This window comes from Podarcis tiliguerta, assembly GCF_965153285.1.
Source record: "Podarcis tiliguerta genome assembly, chromosome: 7".
NCBI classification, from domain to species: Eukaryota; Metazoa; Chordata; class Lepidosauria; order Squamata; family Lacertidae; genus Podarcis; species Podarcis tiliguerta.
Window position 1 is genome coordinate 65822543 of NC_139540.1, and position 16629 is coordinate 65839171.

Sequence of the window (16629 nt, forward strand, 5' to 3'; positions counted from 1 at the left end):
GTAGCAGGTAGGCAGTGCAGATCTTTTAGGAATGGGTATCACACGGCCCTGCTTTACAGTGCTAGTCAAGTTGCTTGGCTGCTGTGTTTGGCTGCTTCTAGACTGTTTTCAAGGGAAGCCCCAAACGGAACACATTGCAGCAGTCTAGTCTAGAGCTTCCCATAAGCCACATGGGTACAGATGAATCAACCAAGTTTCCATACAGAAGTGCAGCATTTGACACATCCGTTTCACATTAGACGTCCTTTGAGGTTCCTGAGTGGATAACACTAGACAAGTTCAAATGTTTTAAAAGGTACAATCCTAAAGTTCTGTGTTAAGGTCCATTGCAGGGGCAGCAATTCATTATGAAGTAATTCTAACTTTGTTTTCTTTTAGGGGTTCATGGGGCCGGCCATCCGTCAGAAACATTAACGCCACTCGTTGCTTGGGGAGCAGGAATCAACTCTCCACAAAAAGTTGCCTCGCAACAGTATGAAGACACGTTTTTAAAAGGTAGATAGGATTATACGTGTGGACAGGGCTTTTCAGACGGAACTCGCCGGAACTCAGTTTCGGCACCTCTCAGGTGGCAATAAGGGAACAAGGGAGGAGTTCACGGTGAATTCCAGCACCTATTTTTCTAGAAAAAATAGCACGGTATGCGGGTCATATTTTTTCTGTATGCTTTTAAAATACAAGATAAAAATAACCTTTTATCTTGGGGTAGTCTGTCTGGCACCATTAAGATGTTTGTTGGACCTCAACGCCTGTCAGCCCCAGCCAGGATGGGCCGTGGTTGGAAATGATGGGAGTTGTAGTCTGGAGGGCACCATGTCCCTCATTTTATCATCTTAGCTGCTACAGGTAAATTGGTATATTTATCAGAAAACGGAAGTCGCTTCATGGCTCCCCAGGGATATGAATGCAGGCATCTAATCCAAGCCCACTGGACTTCATTGTGTACAGTGCTACCTCAGAACTCGAACGGCTCTGTTGCCGAATGTTTTGACTCCCAAATGCCGAAAATCCGGAAGTAAGTGCTCCGGTTTTCGAATGTTCCTCGGAACACGAATGTCCGACATGGCTTCCGCTCTGCAAAAACCTAGCTGTTGGCCAGTCAGAAGCTGCGCCTCAGAACTTGAACATTTTGGAAGTCGAACAATCTTCTGGAATGGATTATGTTCGAGTTCTAAGGTACCATTGTACTACCAAATGCCATTAGTAAATCATAAGATAAATTAATTCCACATTTACTTACCAGGGACTTTTTTTTTAACGAGAAAACACATTTGGAGCATCCTGTATAGTAGGACAATGCAGATGAGGGATAATTAATAAAAACAACAATAATAATTTATGATAAATATGATAAAATGAAAAGGCAAACAATATAACCAAGGGGCTGTGGTGTTTTATTTTAAGAGCTCAAACTGCTTCACATACATTCTTATAAAACTATCCAGAAAGTAGGGTGGGTAATTTGAACTCATGTTACTGATGGAGGAGGCCTGAGGCTGAAGAAATGTGGCCTGAGGTCAAGATATGGACAGACCCAATTGTCCACACAATCTTTTCTCTCCCCCCCCCCCCCCAAATCCCAGAAAATTTAATTGTAGCTTTGCTTTGTTCTTATTTCAGCTTGGAAACTGTGGTTCAAACCGTGGCTTGATCCAAATCTTTTAAATTGGCTTCATAGCATGGCATCTACCTAACCTGTTAACCATACTTTCCCAGTTGAAATTAAAAAAGGGAAACTGTAATTATTGGAAGACTTGCGGCTTGTGTGCTAGCTCAAACAAGGACTGTATGCACAGCCAAAAGTTTTGTTGGTGGCTAGGGAAACCCAGCCAGATCGGCGGGGTAGAAATAATTTATTATTATTATTATTATTATTATTATTAAAGCCCAAGATATTATGTGACTCTTGGGTTGGGGTTTTGGGTTTTGTTGTTGTTGCTGTTATTGATATTAAGTTTTTATATCTTTATTTCTAGCTCTTATAATGATTTACATGGAAATCGTTCAATTACAGTTGTATACTTTTTGATGTGTTTCATTTATTGTTTACTTTTGCTATGTTTTTAATTATGTACAACAACAACAACAACAAATCTTTATTACGGTCGTAGACTAGCATAAGGAGGGAGGGGTACGATCATTTAAAACCTAAAAACGTTTGTTTGTTTTTAAACTAAACTAAAAGGAGATAAAACAGAAAGTATATATAAAAGTCTATAAGAATCTAAAAGAAGCTAAGGGTGTCTAAAAGAAGGGTTAGGAACATTAGACAAGAGTGAAAGAGCGTAAAAGGTTAGTATATATAAGATTGCAGCTATCAACCTACAGAGCACTCTTAATATGAGTGCTCATTATATCTAGTTTATGGCACAGATTTAATTATGTAAAATCTTTTGAGTATGGTTTGAAGTATGGAAAAGCGGCATACAAATTAAAACTTGTGGATTGGAGCAGGGTAGGATCTTAAAGTGGCTCGAGGCTTTATGCCTCTGACTTCATTTTTGAAACTTGATACATCAGTGAGTAGTTAAAATTTGCCTTTCTGTGGCTTTAAAAAGGTGAAATAGTTTACTTTAAGTAAATTTCTTAGATTTTTGTTCTGAGGCAAAGCATGACTCTCGTTATGGAGCAGAAGAGACCAACAACTCATTAAGCATCAAAGGGCTTATTTCCCCCTCAGATCTGTTCGTGTTGGTTAGGCCTGTGTCGCAAATGGTCTTTAATTCTCTCTTTATCCTTTCATAGATTGGAAACTGGAGACCTTAAAGCGGCAAGATGTCAACCAGGTACCTTACAGCTGGTTAACGTTTGTCTTTAATTTAAGCTACCACAAGACATGCAGGTGGGAGAATGATTTATAGCGATAGCAAAAACGTTTTTTTAAAATAGCCAGGTAATCTGATTTTATTTGTTCCGATCAATAAGGAACCGGGCAGGCATGACAACATTTTCAATATGCTAACCGGAGGGAAGAGATTGAAAGCATGCCGGACACTTCCTTTCCTTTTTGTGGGCAAATCTCCCCCTCTGTTCCATCACACCTATAGCATAATGTTACTGTCGGCCAGCGCTAACGCTGTAATCAGGATCGCCCTTAACTGTCTACGTTTGCAAACCCTTTTAATGGGGCAACTCTTGGAGCATTTATTTAATGTTATATTGTGTTTTCTATAGACATATGTTGGCAGCCTCCCCGAGTGGCTGAGGCAGCCCAGTCAGATGGGCAGGGTACAAATCATAAAATTATTATTATTATAAGATGGCTACATCATTCCAGTCAGAATTCTCGTTTTCCATAGCGTTTCCCCCTAACGTGATGTCACAATGCATGGTTGCATAGATTTTGTTTAAACAAGCAAAAGCTCTGGAGAACTCAAGATTTAAACAGGCATGTTCAAAGTCCATTTTGGGGACATCATCCGGCCCCCTGGCTGGTTTCATCCGGCCCCTGTGGCAGTTTACTTATTGGGGTCAAATCCCAAAAAAGTTCAACAATTTGAATCCTTAAAAAAAGCTGGCCCTCTTTGAAAAAAGTTTGACCTAGGTCATCTTATTTTATCTCTTGCTTTCTTCTTACTCTTGAATAAACACACACAAACCTCCACTGCAATCTTTCCCTTTAACGGGCTTTGTTCTTTATTTATGACATTGATTGTCTGTTGCTGTACACCTGTATTGAACCTACTGCATGGAACTGTACTGAAAGCCAGTAGTCTTTCAATTACTAAAATTGTGCTGTAATGAATTATAAAAACTAAAAGAAAAAGATGGTTACCTCAGTGGCTCAGATCAGAAGTAGTATACTGCTGAATGCCAGTTGCTGAGGAATGACAGTGGGCGAGAGCTATTGCCTTCACATCCTGCTTATCGTTTTTGTAGAGGCTCACTGTGGGACGCTGAATGCTGGACGGGACAGCAGAGCCCTTGCTACTTTGCCCACTGCACAGCCACAGTTAGGAGACTGAGAACATTATGTCTGCAAAGGTCCTAGGCAGCATTCGGGCCTAGTGCGTCCTTGATCGCCTTGTGCCTGCCCACCCCCCTGCCAAAAGCACAGAGCCCCTCTTGTTCTAGGCATTATGTAACGTTTGTCTCCCTTCAGTGTTGACCTACATTTCATTTTTCCTAAAACCAGTCAAACGTGGACAGTATTATTTCAAAGGACCTAAAGTCTGCAGCAGGTTTTAAAGGACCTCACACTTTGTTTGCATCGAAACAGATTTTTCTACTTTGTAATTTTACAGCGGGACGCGGGTGGCGCTGTGGGTTAAACCACAGAGCCTAGGGCTTGCCGATCAGAAGGTCAGCGGTTCGAATCCCCCCGACGGGGTGAGCTCAGTCCCTGCTCCTGCCAACCTAGCAGTTCGAAAGCATGTCAAAGTGCAAGTAAATAAATAGGTACTGCTCTGGTGGGAAGGTAAACGGCGTTTCCGTGCACTGCTCTGGTTCGCCAGAAGCGGCTTAGTCATGCTGGCCACATGACCCGGAAGCTGTACGCCGGCTCCCTCGGCCAATAAAGCGAGATGAGCTCCGCAACCCCAGAGTCAGTCACGACTGGACCTAATAGTCAGGGGTCCCTTTACTAATTTTACAGCGCTTCGCTTCGCAGCCTTAAACTGAGTGTATTTTTCTCCGCAGGCTGATATAGCACCGCTGATGGCTTCTCTTATTGGAGTCCCTTTCCCCCTGAACTCTGTGGTAAGATACATGCTAGTTGTTGGGTTTTTTTCTTCTCCTCCTGGTTATGCAATTAGCATCCTTGAACCAACCTGTCAGGGAACTGCCATCAGCTCAGGGGCGAGAGGTGGAAGGGCAGTTGGGTTACAGGTTGCCTCCGAAGAAGATCGTGAGAAGCAGCTCTTCCTCTGGGGAGGAGGGAAGCCCCGCCTCCAGTGGGGAAGGGATGCAGGGCTCGGAGGATGCTAGAGAGTCCCACAACACTGAGCCTGAACAAAGCGGGGGGGGGCAGGTCCCCCTTTGCCCACTCCCTCTCTGCACAGTCGGTTTACGCGCCGAGAGGGGAGGCGTAGGATAGGGGTCAAAAGACTGCTCTGCTGGGGAAAGTTTAAGGACTGCCCACTCCCAGATTCTGCTAGTGACTGAGCAGACATGGAATTGAGATGTTCTGCACTGTGAATCTTTTGCACAGATAATAAAGCCTCGAATAGACCAGTGGGGGTCTTTCCTTGCAAGGAAAATGGGGGCATAAATATTTTTAATAAATAAACTTACCATATCACCAGTGGCGGAGCCAGTGTGGTGTAGTGTTCTGGTGGTGTAGGGTTCGCGTCTCCACTCCTCCACATGCAGCTGCTGGGTGACCTTGGGCCAGTCACACTTCTCTGAAGTCTCTCAGCCCCACTCACCTCACAGAGTGTTTGTTGTGGAGGAGGAAGGGAAAGGAGAATGTTAGCCCCTTGAGACTCCTTTGGGTAGTGATAAAGTGGGATATCACATCCAAACTCTTCTTCTTCTTCTTCATGCTCCAGCACCAGGGGGTGGAGAGCAGGCGGGGGCATGGTTGGCATGCGTCCTGGGGGGGCGTGGTGCACATCAGTTAAGCATGTTACTCTCTTTTTTTGTGATGGGTCAGCGCGATGCCAGTGGTGTGGGGTCATGGCCATGGTGCAGGGGAGAGACTGGTAGGTGAGATCCTGCTGCCCTTCAGTATATAATGACTTGGTACTGTAGAGTAGCATTTTCTGTTTCCCCGCAGAAACTGCTTACATGTTTTTCTAGTCTTGGCTTCATCGGATCTTCGAATTGTAGAGGATCATCTAGTCCAACTTTTTGCAATGCAGGAATATGCAGCTGTCCCTTACGGGGATCAAACCTGCAATCTTGGTGTTATCAGCCCCACACTCTTAACCAACTGAGCTATCCACAATGTGTCCATAAAACATGGGTTATTGGTGCCTTTTTCAGGGGAGTCTACCTCTGGAGTACCTGAACAACACTGATCATTTTAAAGCAGAGAGTATGTTGACGAATGCTGCTCAGATTCTTGAACAATTTAAGGTAAATGAAATATTGCTCAAATGCAAACGTTACACGTCTTTCTAAATACATGCAGTGGAAAAATAACTTATAAAAGCTATTACAGTGGAGAGAGCGAGAGCGCGCATTTAAATACTTAAGACTGCAATTTAAAACGATAAAAGAATTTGTGTGGTGTGGTGTAGTGGTTAAGAGCGATAGTCTTGCAATCTGGGGAACCGGGTTCGCGTCTCCGCTCCTCTACATGCAGCTGCTGGGTGACCTTGGGCCAGTCACACTTCTTTGAAGTCTCTCAGCCCCACTCACCTCACAGAGTGTTTGTTGTGGGGGCGGAAGGGAAAGGAGAATGTTAGCCGCTTTGAGACTCCTGAAGGGGAGTGAAAGGCGGGATATCAAATCCAAACTCTACTTCTTCTTCTTCTAAGATGTTGAATTTATAAATAAGAAGCAGCAGCATCAAGTAATTTTAGTTTAAATCCCTGCATCTGTTTTTTACTGTAACAGCTTGATACTTTTCATTGACTTAAGGAGAAATGTAAATATTTCACGATACTTGTGGTATTGTGTATAATACTGTATAATACTGTATCAGAATGAGGAGTTTAAGGGACAAACTCTGGCTAGCCAGTGTGAATTGTTGCCACTGAAAGCAATGCATTCTACCAGCGGGGTCAGATGGGTCCTGGAATTGAATTCCAATCTCGCTAATGACTATTGCTGGCAATCTTCAAAGTGTTCTGCTGGCATGGGTCCAATTCAAGCAACTGGGACTTGAATCGCCAGCATTTGCAGAGTTGGGGTTTGCATTTCCTCTTCAGCCGGGTTTGGAACATTCCCGTTACAATCTGTGCATACAGCTTCTGGTACATGCCAAAGAAAGCAGAAAAACCAAAAGTTCCCAAGCTTGAGCCATTCATCTGTTTCAGACCAAGAGACTAGCTCCCATAGGTGCCAGTCTGCTCTTTATGGTCATTAAAAGAGGACCTCTTATGTGTCTGAAGTATGTTTCACTGCAACGAAGTTTCACTGCAACGAATGTTTCACTGCCTTCTTACAAAATGTGCCTAGATTTTGAAACTCCTCCTGAACCCGACTAACGTTGTGCACCCTTCTTGTTTGCTTGTTGGATTTCAGCTTCTATCACCCTTGGCTGTTGGCTATGCTGTCTAGGGCTGATGGGAGTTGCGAGTCCACAAGTGTCTGTATCTAGTTTGTGGTGTGAATTTTAGCTTCTCTGAATGTTTAGGAAGCGCAGGACATAGATAGATAGATAGATAGATAGATATACAGTTGGAAGTCAAACGGAATCCGTTCTGAAAGTCCATTCGACTTACAAAACGTTTGGAAACCAAAGCGCAGCTTCTGATTGGCTGCAGGAAGCTCCTGCAGCCAATCGGAAGCTGTGGAAGCCCTGTGAGATGTTCGGCTTCCAAAAGAACATTCGAAAACCGGAACACTCACTTCTGAGTTTCGATCGCAAGGCACGACTCTCTCTCTCTTTCTCTCTCTGTGTGTATCTATCTGGATGAGAGCGGCTCACACAAGAATGGTCTGCTCCTGGACATCTACACTGAGGGGAAGGCATAAGTTGCTGCTCCTGGTTCTCTTCGGGTACATTTTTGGACTATGTTGCTCCTATATGTCTTCACTCGAGGAGTCAGAACCAGGTATAACGTGGAGTTTCTAGGACACCACCAGAGCAAATTAAATTTGGGTTTATCCATTATGGGAAAGAAAGCTGGTGTAGGTGTAACCTTAGCCAATCTCTAAAAAGACTTGTAGTGATCCACTCAAAGGACCCTGAGGTAATGCTCACCGTGCCTCTCCTAACTCCTCCCTTCTCAAACCATATATATGAATCCTTCTCCCCCACTGGCTGTGTTTAGGGTTGCACACTTACCTGGGAGTAAACCTCACTGAACACTGAGGCTTGCGTCTGAGGAAACATGCTGAGGCTGCATTTAAAATAATAATAATAATAAAAATCCTGTGTATGATAGATGCAGAGGGTTGGCATGCGTCTCCATATTTGTCTTAATTCATTTCCCTAACAGTATACAGTACACTGCTTTTTGTTTAAACCTGTCGTTCTTTCTCAGATTAAGATGGCACAGAAGAAGAAAAGCACACTCTCATTCCTGTTTTCACCATTCAAGTAAGGGTGTCCTCAATGTTACTGTGTTTCCTTAATGACATTTTAAAAAAACCTCTTTGCTTTTCTGTCAAATACTGATGATAAAGGAATATCTGGACTGATAGGGATATTTACTGAGCAGTTACGTCTGCGTGCGATCAGTGCTTGGATTGAGAAAATGTAAATACTTAAAAGCAGAGCTAGGTGGGCCCAATATAATGTAAATAATTATGACATGGTGGGGTGTTGTGAGGATAAATATTTCGAGGAGGTCATTAATATCAGTGCCAGCTGCAGGCTTACCCCAGTTTACTCCTGATTTTAATATCAATTGCCATGGAGAGTAGGAGAAGATAGACCTAAGTTGGTGGCTCAGGAGGATGGCTTGAGGAAGTGGCCTGTGATACTCAGAAAGGGGAAAACTGAGCAAGCATAATACTCACTGCTCCTGTCTCTATCCCCCTCTAGAGATGGGAGATAAATTACAAGGGGACTGTGTAGCTGACATCTGCTTCCTATTGACAGCAAACAAATTAATCCTGCTTTTTCCAAGTATTTTGCGACACCAGCCAATAAGACCATAAGTGCATAGTACAGACGCCGTCAATTAAAACCACTCTAAATTAAAAGAACCACAGAAATGACTGAGTGCTACCAGGTCCCTGTTGGAAGAAGAGGGGTTTTGTGAACCTCTCTGAACATTTAATGACGCGCTGTTCAGAAAGAAGGAAAGCTGTGACTCTTGGTTGTTTACTAATATACTGCAGAGACATAACAGGCAGCAGTGTCTGTTGGCCAGACCTCAGTTGTTGCGTGGGCTTCTTAGAACGTATGGCCATATCCATAGTAAAGCATATTCTAAAAAAGAATGACCGGAATTACAACTCAGAATGAGTGCTAAGAATTCTCATAACAGTTCCTTTAACTCCCTCTGAGAACTATGGTCTGCAGGACTTTTTGTGGAGAAGAAATAATTTATAAAGCAGTTTTCCTTTGTAGTGAACATATTCCCTACAGTCAGCACTTTGAGCATCTCTCTGAATTTTAATAAGGGTGGGGGGCAAGCTAAAATGTACAAAATAGCCCCACCCACATACATTCCTGATAGAGGAAGTGAAGCTGTCATAGAATTCACATTCATAGAATCCTAGAGTTGGAAGAGACCCTGAGGATCATCTAGTCTAGGATCTTTATTTATTTAATGTGTTATATGCTGGATCATCTCCCCCAAAATCCCTCTGGTCCCAAAGAGATGAACAAGTAGCCTGCAGACCACTATTAGAATGAAAGCAGCGACTGATATATTTTTCTTACTGTTATTGCATGCAATGCTTATATCACAAGAGTGCTATGCATGCATTAGGTCAGCCAGCCTTACAATAACCTTGTAAGGTAGATCAATATTTTTATCCTCGTGTTTCAGTGGAGCCAGGCTGAAAGTTTGTAGTGAATGGCTTGCCTCAGGCCATCATCATCATCATCTAATGAGCTCTTCTTGTCCAAGACAGGAATTGAATTTGGGAGCTTCCCTGGTTCAACTCTGTCTCTTAACCACTGCATTCCTCTACGCTATGTTCTTAGTAAATATGCTAAAAGCCTTAACTTTCTATCTATCCTTGATCTTTGCATAAAGGGCTAAAGCCTTAAAAAGCTTGTTTTTTTCATTTATTTTATTTCACGAAATGTACGGGTATACACCATTCGATTTTTAAAACAACAACCCCCAAAGTGGTTTACAAAAAAACAACAACCAATAGTACTATTGGTAAGAACAATTAAGATAGCTATTTAAGACATTCAAAAGATTAAAACCAGCAAGTAACTAAAAACAACAACACTGTACACATGTGTACCTGTTTTTCACTGGAACAACTTTTTTATTTTGATGCATGCTTAGCCTTTGCAACGTGGAGAGTTTACTTTAAATTATTATTTGTGGCAATCTTCTCCTTCTTCCCTCATTAAGCCCCGTTCACTCGAAAGTGTCTTGCATCACGTCTTTCAGGCCTTGAGGCTAAAGTTGCTATTTCTAGTCCCTGCTGAATCCTTCTGACTCTGCTGCAATGTTGGCCAGAGGAGTTGCTGTAGATCACATTTTTTCCTCCCTCTGGCCTTTAATTGACCCTGACTCTTTAATTTATTTACATGCAAAATACATAAGTGTGCAAGTTCTCTCTTCCCAGCCTTATAAAAAATAATCTGCTTTGTTGTCATGAGTGGTTTCATCTCACCAATTTATGCCCTTTGAGAAACTTACTGGTTTTTTTACTTCTTTTAATGTGTGTGTTTTAAGTAAGGGGGGTAGAAACAAACTTGTGTGTATGGTAGCATGTGCTAAGCACAGATTTCCCACTTTCAGATTGTTGGATTTGTTTGTTTTTACTTGTTTTATAAGGTTTAGTGAAATCCCACCCCAGAGGAAGAAAGTCATATCTGCAAAGATGGCCTCCTTCAAAAGAGCTATTCATCAGTAGCCAGACTGAACTCTTGTTATGGTTCTTCATTTTCATCACAGACTTGGTGTCTGAACTGTCAATTTCTCTTTTCTTTATTGGGAGACATGAATGATGTGGTGGAAATATTAATTTTGTCATGTATATTCCCAGTGAGAGCTACTGACATCCCCTAAGGGACAATTTACAAGCCTTTGCACAATTAGTGCTGATGTTTAGTTACATAATTAATTGTTCTTACACAGGAACGATGTTGTTTATACTCTTGTAACGAAACAGATTCCCCTCCACCCTCCCATTGTTGACGATAAGCCTCTACAGTTTTCGAGGCTATAATCTCAAGTCTCTTGGGCTTGCTCAGTATTACATCGGTGCAGTGATCTGTAAGATGCAGTGAGCATCCATTCAAACCTCCCAGATTTTCATACTTGTTGCCTACATATACAGTGGTACCTCTACTTATGTTCACCTCCGGTTACGTATCCTTTGGGATATGTACGTGGCAAACCTGGAAGTATTTTTCCGGGTTTCGCCCAGCGCATGCGCAGAAGCGCTTAACCGCACCACACACATGTGCAGAAGTGGTCCCTCTGGTTGCGGAAACCTCAGGATCCGATCAGAGCTCTGGGACAGATCCTGTCTGCAACCGGCAGTACCACTGTGCAGATGAGTATTGCGGATTCAGAAGCTTGGCAATTATTAAGATTTTCTCCCCCAGACAACCTGACTAAAAAGAAGATGAAGCTGTTCTTCTCTAACACCCTGTCTAATATATCCTTTACATTGCATAACTTGCCGCTCTCTTTAGCGGATCCCCTCAGGTTCCGTGGTTTTCTCCAGACGCAATAAATCTCCTTACGTTTTGTGGCGCTTCGTAACCTAAAAACTCTCCCGGGAAAATACAGCAATTTTTTTACAAAAAAAGTTTGCACTGGTCCCTTGTAGACATGCTTTTAAGCAAAATGGCAATCTATCGATGAGGGCATTGTGTGTGTGGTTTTTTTTAAAAAAGTAACAATTGCAGCTTTTATAGAGCAAAACAGATAGAACACTATATTGCAAGAAGTTTGCCCACTCTTATTCTTCCATCCTCAAAAGAGAAATAGAACTGAGACTAGAATATAATAAAATTCCTCTCTCTTGTGCATAGATCTCTCTCTGAATCGGAACAGATTGACATTCTTAGAAAAGCAAGGACTTCTATTCATCATGGGAAATACGAGGAAGCGGTGAGTGAACAGAAACAGTCCCTTCCATCTTCCCTTAGTCTTCTGTGTGGAATTTTAGCGAACTGTTAAAGAGATGGGGAAGTGATTTTCAAACTGAGGGCTGCATTTCCTGCTGAGTAAACTTCCGAAGGGGACGCGGGGGACGCTGTGGGTTAAACCACAGAGCCTAGGACTTGCTGATCAGAAGGTTGGTGGTTTGAATCCCCGCGACGGGGTGAGCTCCCGTTGCTCGGTCCCTGCTCCTGTCAACCTAGCAGTTTGAAAGCACGTCAAAGTGCAAGTAGATAAATAGGTACCGCTCCGGCAGGAAGGTAAACGGTGTTTCCGTGCACTGCTCTGGTTCGCTAGAAGCAGCTTAGTCATGCTGGCCACATGACCTGGAAGCTGTACGCTGGCTCCCTCGGCCAATAAAGCGAGATGAGCGCCGCAACCCCAGAGTCGGTCACGACTGGACCTAATGGTCAAGGGTCCCTTTACCTTTAAACTTCCGAGGGCAACTTGCTGGTGGCAAGGCAGCGACAGATGCAAGAGTGGCCCCTTTTTAAAAACCCTTTTTTAATACAATAGGCCATTTTCTTCACATGTCCTGCTATATTTTCCATCCATACAAGCAAGACGTGTCATCGGAGTCCAAGGGCACGTTCCAGCCAGGCAAAAACAGTCAAGTGGGGTCCAAAGCAGGGCTGGTGAGGGGAGAAGGGGTGTGGCTAGGGAGACCTTGTGCCCTTTGGAAAGTCCCAAGGGCCAGATAAAGATGTCTAGACTAAAGGGTCGAATTTGACCCATGGGGCCTGAGGCTCCCCCTCCGCGCCTTATCTGGGCCTTCCTTCCTCCCCCTATTGCTATCTTGTGGTAGAATGTTTACATTTGATGCAACAGGGACACGAGTGGCGCTGTGGTCCAAACCACTGAGCCTCTTGGGCTTGCCGATCAGCAGGTCAGCAGTTTGAATCCCCACAATGGGGTGAGCTCCCATTACTCTGTCCCAGCTCCTGCCAACCTAGCAGTTTGAAAGCACACCAGTGCAAGTAGATAAATAGGTATTGCTGTGGTGTGAAGGTAAACGCCGTTTCCGTACACTCTGGTTTCCATCACGGTGCTCTGTTGCGCCAGAAGTGGTTTAGTCATGCTGGCAACATGACCCGGAAAACTGTGGACAAATGCCAGCTCCCTTGGCCTGAAATGAGATGAGCGCTGCAACCCCATAGTCTCCTTTGACTGAACTTAGCTGTCCAGGGGTCCTTTACCTTTTACATTTGATGTTTACATTCCCCCCCCCCCCAATTCATTTCTAAGTTTCATCACTAGTAGTTGGGTTTGTCTGTGAAAGTTGGGTTTGAGCGCAGTTGTGAGTCAGTCTTGAGAGCAATAGGGTTATAATGGTTGTTTCCTTTCTATAGGTTTCTCTTTGCAGCAAGCTGATTCGCCTTGCTTTGGAAGGACTCTCATATTATCATACATACGACAGGTTTTTCCTGGGCTTCAGTGTCACCATGGGTTTTGTGGGCTGGACACTTTATGTCATTTTGATTATTACAAAGATGCATACTGATCTGATGAGGAGTATCGCGAATAAAGAGGTAAGTTCAGCTCTGCCACTTCTGGGGTCTGTCTGCTTAACAACAACAACAACAACAACAACAACAACAACAACAACAACAATAATAATTTATTACTTATACCCCGCCCACCTGGCCGGGCCTCTCCAGCCACTCTGGGCGGCTTCCAACAGGACATTAAAAACACAATAAAACATCAAACATTAAAAACTTCCCTAAACAGGGCTGCTTTCAGATGTCTTCTAAAAGTCAGATAGTTGTTTATTTCCTTGACATCTGATGGGAGGGCGTTCCACAGGGCAGGCACCACTACCAAGAAGGCCCTCTGCCTGGTTCCCTGCTTCTTGCATTGATGGAACCGCCAGAAGTCCCTCAGAGCTGGACCTCAGTTTCTGGGCTGAATGATTGGCGTGGAGACACTCCTTCAGGTATACTGGGCTGAGGCTGTTTATGGCATTTTCTGTGGCGAGTTAGCTCAGTGTCTGGCTTGGCAGGCCTACACAGGTGCTGTTATTTATTACATTTATATCTTGCACTTTCACCCAAGTAGAGCTGAGAGTGGTAGGAAAAAAACAAATGTCAAGGGGGGGGGGGGAGCCTTTAAAACAGTGCCGGATCAACCAGTGTTTTTCCAGCATTTATTCATCTGCAAGAAATGTTAAACCAAGGTTAAGGAGAAGAGGGCTACCTCTTTCTCATACATCTGACACAAAAATAATCCTATGACACGTTTCCTGGTATCCCATGCGTCTATTTAAATAGGAAGGAAAAACGGTTTTCTCTGACAAGTGCTCAAACACATATGCACAGTTGAAAAGATGAACTGAGAGCAAAGACGTTATGCTGTGGAAAAATTAAACCTCCGAAAACCTTTCATTGTGAAAGGATTTTCTTTGTTTGCTGACACGAATGAAGATCGCTGTTTTCTTAGCATTTCCCAATAAATTCATGTGAGCAGAGCTTTGACCTTTTGCAAAGTACAGTGTAAGATGAGATAAGCTGGGCTGATTAATTATTCTAAATAATTCAAAGAATACTTAGAGACAAAATGTTTCATACCTTGTGTTTAGTCTCAAATATCCTCTCCCTGTACAATTCTGAAGAATATTTAAAGATGTAATTTTAGAGCTCTGAATTTCCGGAGGTGTTTGAGAGTATTACATATTACATCTCTAAATATTTTTAAGCATCTGAGAGTAAATTATTTAAAATGTTCACATTGCTTTTTAAACAATGGGGTTCGTATCCCTTGGAGCTCACAAGAGCAAATTGGATTTTTTAAAAAAGGTGCCATACCACCACTCACTACTTGTAATTATATCTGACCTTTCTTTCAAAGAACTCGAGGTAGAATATGTGGCTTCCCTGTTTTTATCCTCACAACAGCCCTGTTAGGTAGGTTAGGCTAAGATGTGGTCATTGGCCAAAGATCACCTTGTGCATTTTATGGAATGAATGGGAGATTCGAACTGTGGTCTCCCCAGTCTTTGTCTGACACTCTAACCACTAAGCTACACTGATTCCTTAGAACATGTGTATGCCTTCATTTCCCCACAGATGAATCCTGGTAGGGTTTATATTCCTGGATGTATATGGGTGCAATTTCACAAACAAGTGTCTATCTTTTTTAATATGCATTGTTCGGCAGGGGGAATAATATTTGCAGATATAGGAAATTGCCTAGGACAGGCATAGGCAAACTCAGCTCTCCAGATGTTTTGGGACTACAACTCCCATCATCCCCGGCCACTGGTCCTGTTAGCTAGGGATGATGGGAGTTGTAGTGCGAAAACATCTGGAGGGCCGAGTTTGCCTATGCCTGCCTAGGATAACATTAGAGATAGTAAAAGGTAGATGTTGGATTTTTCTGTGCTCTTTCCTCATATATATCGTGCCTGTTTGTATCTCCCTAGCATTGTTTTTCAAATCAGCATAAGAAATCCCCATATTATTGGTTTATACAGTCATACCTGGCTTGACGAACGCCCTGGAACTTGGACGTTTTGGTTCCGAATGCCGTAAACCCGGAAGTGATTGTTCCGGTTTGTGAACGTTCTTTTGGAACCCAAACGTCTGACGGGGCTTCCGTGGCTTCTGATTGGCTGTAGGAGCTTCCTGCAGAAGCCGCGATTTTGTTTTCGAACATTTTGGAAGTCGAACGGACATCCGGAACGGATTCCATTCAACTTCCAAGGTACGACTGTATTCTCATTTAGGCAGATTTGAATCTTCAGTGATATAAATCCTTGCTGGAAGAAATGTTTTTTAGAAACTTGAGTTTCCTTAAAGTTATTTACACAGATGCTGGTTTTTGTGATTTGTGGAATGTTTTGATTTACAAGTGCACTGCCAGAATAACAACTAAAAATTAATTTGTTCAAAGAGAAGGAATTCATTCTCTCTCCCCCCCCCCCAACTCCCTCTCTCTGATCATGATCCCGCAAAGCTGTATACAGTAGTACCTCTGGTTAAGAACTTAATTCGTTCCGAAGGTCCGTTCTTAACCTGAAACTGTTCTTAACCTGAAGCACCACTTTAGCTAATGGGGGCCTCCCGCTGCCGCTGTGCTGCCGCCATGCGATTTCTGTTCTCATCCTGAAGCAAAGTTCTTAACCCGAGGTACTATTTCTGGGTTAGCAGAGTCTGTAACCTGAAGCGTCTGTAACCCGAGGTATCACTGTACTTGGTCTGTCCCATAAATTTTGTTGAGAAAGTGTATATGTCAGATAGATGCATGCTTCTTCTACAGAAATGATCGGGGTAGGCCTTTCAGAGAGCAGAGCTCCATGTACACAACACACGAAGATGGAACTAGATATTGCAAGACAAGAACACTTCTGAAAATGGCAACGGAGGAGTTCGCCTCCTCCGTAGGGTATATAAGTGAAACTTGGCAGTGTCCCTTTGTTATCACAGTGGCACTGTTGGATTGTAACACTGATTGGAAAGCCTAGCTAGGCAGATTAGCCTTTGAGCAAGCTGTGTGCTGATGCATGCAGCTCAAGTTCTCCTCGCTTGGCTCCTGCCTTCCTTGAGCAGCAAAACAAAACCACGAGTTGCGGCCTGCTTAGCAATTACATCTGAACCAAAACCTGTGGTCTGCTTCTTCTCAACAAACCTCGAGCAGGAAGCCGAGGTTTGTTTTTAGGCTCTAGGAAGGCCAGGAGCCAAGCACAGGGTGCTTGAGCTGTGTACACGAGTGTACAGTGTGTTCACAGAATAATTTCCCTCACTATGCTTTGAGGCAAGAGTTTACA

The 16629-nt window shown here is 43.3% G+C and overlaps 1 protein-coding gene across 7 annotated transcripts in view; it reads left to right on the forward strand.

Moving 5' to 3' along the window:
- The window catches only part of PIGN (phosphatidylinositol glycan anchor biosynthesis class N), an 85425-nt gene that overhangs the window by 18293 nt on the left and 50503 nt on the right, over window positions 1-16629 (forward strand). For all 7 annotated transcript variants that reach the window (XM_083449335.1, XM_083449331.1, XM_083449333.1 and 4 more), the window contains 7 exons: window positions 379-495; window positions 2746-2786; window positions 4639-4698; window positions 5926-6018; window positions 8097-8152; window positions 11735-11813; window positions 13214-13393. In XM_083449335.1, coding sequence (XP_083305461.1) covers window positions 379-495; window positions 2746-2786; window positions 4639-4698; window positions 5926-6018; window positions 8097-8152; window positions 11735-11813; window positions 13214-13393 — 626 coding nt within the window. The remainder of the gene's footprint in view (window positions 1-378; window positions 496-2745; window positions 2787-4638; window positions 4699-5925; window positions 6019-8096; window positions 8153-11734; window positions 11814-13213; window positions 13394-16629) is intronic.